The sequence below is a fragment of the Rutilus rutilus genome, assembly GCF_951802725.1.
Source record: "Rutilus rutilus genome assembly, chromosome: 1".
Taxonomy (NCBI): domain Eukaryota; kingdom Metazoa; phylum Chordata; class Actinopteri; order Cypriniformes; family Leuciscidae; genus Rutilus; species Rutilus rutilus.
In genome coordinates, this window is record NC_140209.1 from 10,507,775 (window position 1) to 10,514,353 (window position 6,579).

General features: G+C 38.1%; 1 protein-coding gene across 1 annotated transcript; it reads left to right on the plus strand.

The window, feature by feature from the left end:
* Positions 1–794: 794 nt before the first annotated feature.
* On the plus strand, positions 795–5,410 carry LOC311287644 (uncharacterized protein). Its single transcript, XM_084404616.1, has 4 exons — positions 795–1,019; positions 1,151–1,471; positions 3,950–4,258; positions 4,597–5,410. The coding sequence occupies exons 1-4, from the start codon at positions 971–973 to the stop codon at positions 4,704–4,706; spliced, it is 789 nt and encodes a 262-aa protein (XP_084260742.1). The 5' UTR covers positions 795–970; the 3' UTR covers positions 4,707–5,410.
* Positions 5,411–6,579: the final 1,169 nt, after the last annotated feature.

Here is a 6,579-nt window from a genome sequence, read left to right on the forward strand (position 1 = left end):
CGACTGGCCGCTGGAGGCTGGATGCAAAAGCGAGTCAAATCTGTATCTCCCCCATGTTGAGATGCTCAACTTTACAGCAGGAAAAAAATTGTGCAAAAAGTGTTTTTTAGTCTATATAGCTAATTTTGCCCTTCATGAAACCAGCTGTGAGTGGGGTGTTTTTTTTTTACAACTCATCCATTTAAATTATATTAAGCCTTAAGTTCTGCATAATTAAGGGCGTGGCCACTTGAGTGACAGGTGGATTGTCGCTGCTGTTGCTGCTAGCCGTTTGTCTATCTCCGCCGTGTTTGTGCTTTTTTGGGGATTATTTCATACAACTTAATACACACATTATATATGCGTCCACGCCGTTGGACTACGACAATTTCGTTGCTTTTTTGAGTTTTCAGATTTAAAAACGTCTATAGCCTAGATATAGAGTCTACGTTCTGCGGTACCGTTGCTCTCACGCGACAGATAGACTAAATATGCTTATTTAACTTTTCAGCGTTAAATAAAAAGTACCATCCAAGTGTCAGTGCTTTCTCTCCGTCCATGCAATAGATGCACATCCCTGAAAGAGCGTGGATTTCTAGTGCATTTACTTGAACTTCTGAGGTAAATATCTATGGTTTAATCCATTTGAAAGGCGCCCAAAATCAGAATTGGAAAAGGACTGAATAATAAAGCTCTCTTTAGGCTCTCTTTCTCCGCCCACTTTAGGCTTCAGAAACGTCACACACACTACGTCCATATTTTTTTACAGTCTGTGGTAACGTCACATTTGAAGGTGTCTATTTCTCACAGAAGACGAGTGTTAAACTGAACACACACTGTGTGAAACACACACTGATTGTACGTCTGCACACAACCTTGACTGCCAAACAGGGAACTGCACCTCTGCTAGTTCAGAGACTGGCTTTCTCAGAGAGATGTGTGATTAACCGCACAGAGTTGCTTTTTCAGGCGTATTATCTCGCAGAAGAAAATGTCTCGTATGTTTGTTTTTTTCTGTCTGGGTTTGTGGCGCTTAGTTGGTAAGTTATGTTTTTTAGTCATTTTTTTTTTTTATATGATGATTATCTAAAATTTTAACTAAATAAATAGCCTATACAGTGATAAGAAATGATCGTATAATGACTAAAATAACTTCCTGTGTGTCCTCGAGGTGTTGAGACGGATGAAATGAAGTCAACAGAAGTGATGGAGGGGGATTCGTTCACTCTACACACTGATGTTACTCAAATGCACAGTGATGATCTGATTCTGTGGAGATTTGGATCTAAAGCCACGCACATTGCTAAAATCAGAGCACATGAGATCGTTCCTGATAGTGTTGATGAGAGATTCAGAGACAGACTTCAGCTGGACAATCAGACCGGATCGCTCACCATCACAAACACCAGCACAGGACACTCTGGACCGTATGAAGTCGAAATCGTCACTGGAAATAAGGCCTCAGTCAAGACTTTCAGTGTGACCGTCTATGGTAAGCATTACACTTTCCTGTTCTTTTCATATTCTCATTGTAAATATATTCAATTATTGCACTCGATTCCTGAAATTATGTTTTAAGATTATTTAAATGTTTGAGATGGGGTAAGATGAGCCACTCACTGTATCTGGTAGAGGTCTGACAGGACTTTTTGTTTCCCACTTTCCCTCGCTCCTGCAGTATTTAATAGCTTTAAAAGCTTCCTGAATCATCATTTAGTTTGTATCGCATTTTAACTGAGTGGCGTATAGTGTTCAAGCATTTTCAAGTGTCATCTTGAAAACTGCTCTTATTTTGATCTTTGAGACCTCATGTTATGCTTTTACAAGTTGCATATAAATGTATTGCTAGCCCTAGGGTTTTGGCCTGATGAGAACCAAACCTGTGAAGCAAGATTCTCTGGAGTAGATATAAAAAAAAAAGTCGAAATTTTCACGGTCTCTAAGGGCCGCCAGAACGTTTGGTGGCGCTATAACAGGAAATAAAAAACATGAAATGGCTATAACTACTTCTCTGTTAGTCCGATTGACTTGGAAACTGGCATGCAGTGTCTTTGTCCGAGATGACATGATTGTCTATGCGAATATTGATGTATCTCATAAAACATGTCTGCCATCGGCCAATGAATTACTGTTAACTGGTAAAAAACTTTAAATCCATACATTTCCTATGGTAAATTTCCTGTATAGGCTCTAAATCAGCACTTCTCAAAGTCCGGACTCCGGTCCGGATCCGGACCCGGAGGGAATTCAATCCGGACCCGCCTCTGTTTCATATTTCAACAGCAGTAATTGAGTGTAGCCTAAGGGATTAAAAGTCTGGATTTCCTACTTTGATAAACGTATGTCAAAATCATTTGTTTAGTGTTTTATGTCTTTTTGGAGATGGTCCGAAATTAAAGCGAAGGCGAGATATTTAAAGTTTTCCTCCGTGATTCAGTTGCCATGACATCCAGTGAGTGTACTTTTGACGTAATCGGGCGCGAGCCGCGCAACGCGACACTTCACCGCAGTAAGCGTTTGAATGGGTGTGGAGGATGTAATTGTCCAGGAAAAGAAAAGTTGACGAAGAAAATAGAGTTTTCAAAGATGATTGGACAGAGAGGTATGCGTTCATTTCGCCACAATCCAGCACGAAGCCATTCTCAGCAATGAATGCTGTAAAGAACTCACACCGCAGCAGCTTGGCTAATGAACGTTTAGGCCAGTGTCTCCGTCTTGCAACCACACCTTTTGTGCCACGGTTTCGGCAGCTGATGGGAGACAGACAGTGCCATTTCTCACATTAGACTGCTCTGTATTTTGCACCATGTTACTTTTGTGGTGTTTTGTTAAGAAAAATCCAGACACTTAAATTAATTGTTTTGCCACTTTTGCACTTGTTATTCATGTATTTTGAATAAAAAGGCACCTTATTTTTTTCATAAAATAAATGTTGATTTGTTATACATGTTTATTAAAAACAAGTTTTGTAATTACCAATAGTTCCGGATCTTTGTCATTGATGAAAATTCAGTTTGGACCTTTGAATGTAGACTTTGAGAACCCCTGCTCTAAATGGTCATTTCCATCTATGATTGAGATGGTAACAGGCTTGCTAAAAAAAAATATATATATATATATATATATATATATATATATATATATTGTTATTCATGTGCTTAAAGGCTTGATCGGAACTATATTTTAAATTATGCTTATAATCTTCTCTTTGTAAAGTACTCAGTTTAATCCAGATGGCTTTCGCATGGGTTAACTTAACTCTAATGCGTGGCAAGTCGAACCACTAGAACATTTTTTTTTTTTTTGCAAAGTCATAATTTAGTTTCACATTCTGTCTCATTTCTCCTTTCCTTGCTTACCACTCAACCGAAAACAGGCTCACCTTACCCCACTCTCCCCCCAATTTTTTTTTTATGTTATTTTAAAATGTTCTGTCTTTGGGTCAGCTTTTTATTAAATTTTTAAAAAATTCTAAAAACTGAAATTAGTGAAGACTAGGAGCCTCATTTATAAAACAAAATTCATATAAATCATCCTATACTTGATCTTACGATCATTTCTCAAATGAGCGTGTGGGATTCAAAGAACAAACATATGCACAACAAATATGTGAGTACGCCTCTCTTCCAGAAGTGAAATCTATAAAATTTAAATCTTGAATCTTGAAATTGTGTGCAGCTGAATGATGAATCCAGTCAACGGCCAAATCTTTTACTTGAGTACGTTGAGTAGCGAGAATTGCTTAGATTTCTAAATACCTGCAGTTCTCCGGAAAACTTTTTCCGACACTTTTCCATGTCAAAGATGTTTTTTCACTTCTAGTGTACGCACAGTCGCACACTCTAAGCTCAGATCTTTATAAATGAGGCCCCTGTACTGTCAGTATCAGCACTGATCTCTCTGTGTGACGTCACAAACTCTCACCCAACACATTCAGTCACAGGCAGTATTACTCTTTCACGTTTCCCAGCTTCTCTGTCCATTCCTGACATCACCAGCTACTCTCCATCGAATCCTTCATCATCTGAAACGCCACCGAGCTCCAGATGTGTGTTGCTGTGTTCAGTGATGAACGTGACACAGGTGACTCTCTCCTGGTACAGAGGATCCGGGTTACTCTCCTCCATCAGCATCCCTGAGCTCAACACCACCCTCTCTTTACACCTGGAGGTGGAACATGAGGATAACAACACCTACAGCTGTGTGCTCAGAAATCCCATCAGCCACCAGGCTCGACATCTCAACATTTCTGAGTTCTGTCACACAACCACTTGTATTAGTGAGTACAAAAGATCATTTGTTTCCTTCTTGTGTGTCTATTGGTCCATAGAGACAATTGATCAAGCAGTGCAGCACCATAACATTCACACGTTTATTAAGGAAGAAGTCACTGACAGAAAGTCAAATCTTTTTTCCAATGGCCGGTACTGAATAAGAACCAGTTCTTAGTTCCCAACTCTGACACACTTTTGTAAAAAAATAAAAAAATAAAAAAAATAAAAATAATTGTGAACTTGTAAAACAGAGTACTAAGTACTGATGTCTGTTTTAAAAAACAAACAGTTGGTGTAGTGTAAATAAGAGTAAATAGATAAGAATATTGTCTTCTCTACTTAGACTATGCCCACAGTTTTACTGAAACTGTAATCCGATTGGCCATCTCTGTCCTGGTGGGTGTGGCTACGGTTGCTGTACTGGTTTATGACATCAGATCCAGAAGAGTGTGACAGGACAGGAGAACAAATACGTCACAAAAGGTCCTATGATTAATTTTGTTACTCTAGTTACAGTTTCCCTCTCCTGCTGTTTTGTTTGTTCATTATCATTTTTCTGATTTACTCATGCCATCACCAACTAACCCAATCACAAAGCTGATGGCATGTCTAAGAACAGGAAAAGTATTTGTTTTCCATTTGTTATTAAAGCTTGTATTGGTTCCTATGTTTTATTAAATGTGTACAATACTGCATTAATTAATATTGCTCTCAAGTTATCACACTGCTGATTTGCACACAAGCTCTTTGTAAATATGTAACCTACTGATTTGGCATTGCAGCACAATAACTTACTAAATATAGATTTATTCATAATGTTGTCATTACTTTACATTATTACATTCATGTTTATTAAAAAAATAGACAGAGCCAAACATTTACATTGTGCATCTAATGTTTGCTTTGTTGAGTTATATAATGTATATAATGTATAATGTCTGTCACTACATGTAAGCATTAAAAAAAATCTATTATGTTGCAGTCATTATAAGTGATGATTGAGCATTAGTGATGAACACCTGCTGTTAACAAGCAGAATCACTGAAGGAAAGAGAAACACAAGAACTACAACTGACTTCAGACACAGCTTTAGATGAAATCAACTGAAGATACAAGAAGACATTGAATCTCTGAAGATCTCAGCAGAGGAGGATTGAATCCACTGTTGAACTCATTTGGGTTGTTGGGTAGTTGCTATACAGACTTTTTTGCTAAAAGATTTAGATTAAAAATGGCGTACACCATTTTTGGCTTTCATCCGCACGTACATTCTTAGGAAAGATCCTACACACAGTTTTATGAACAAAACCCTGTCATTCACAGTGAACTCTTGCAGCCTGGCACACAGAGAGACTGTGACAGAGAGCATGTGTGTGTCATTTGATTGTGTGCCTTTTAGTGCTTGATTTAGCAATGTTTTAAAAGTCGCTATAGAATACATTTTAAAAGTGGCTGTATTTTTTGGTAAAGGTGCTATTTGAAGAACAAGTTGCTTATAGGTAGTCGGAAAAGTTGCAATGAAATCTAAGTCCAAGTCCAACTCTCTAACGAGTAAGAAATTCATAAATATTTACGTGTTTGAATACTGTATATATATATATATATATCCATCCACATCTGCCCCAGCAGAGCTCTGAGCGTCACTGCTGAGAAAACATAAGACTGTTTTGAAAGAAACATGTAGCTTTGTTTAGTCGACACATGCTTCTCACAGGATGTGGTTTGACAATGAGAGATGCATACGAGCACGAGTTCACTCAATGCAGAGACCAGTAAGAAGAGGATACAGCTTCTCTGATCACTCTCAAGAAAAGGTAAAAAAGCTGAGGACGCTGGGACGGTCCTTTTTCAAAAGGTACACTTTAGTTATACATATGTACTTTCAAGGTACCAGTATGCACCCTTTAGGTCCAAAGATGTACCTTTTAAAAAGCTTTTGCTCCTTTCTTTCTGAGAGTGTACCTGTAGTTAAACCACTCTTCAAAAGTTAAGGAAGTATTTTACTAAAAAAAAATGATGTGAGCAGGAAAGGGTTTTGATCAAATGTAGGCTTACAATGCTTTTGGGAGCCGTGACCAAGATTAGTTTTGATCTTATAGTGCTTCAGAAAACACTCCCACTCTGAAAACCACTCAGGCATTCAAAAGTCATGTTTCTGCTTTTTGTCATATTAGAGAAGTGCAAGCCTTTGAAAACAAAATAAGGAAAAGCAGAAATCAGGTCGGGTTGTTTCTGTGGACTGTGAGAGATCAGAAGCCAAAAATTACTTCAAAATACGTATTCCAGTAGAGATGTGAACTGTCCATCAGCAGGTGTGTTTGAAGAG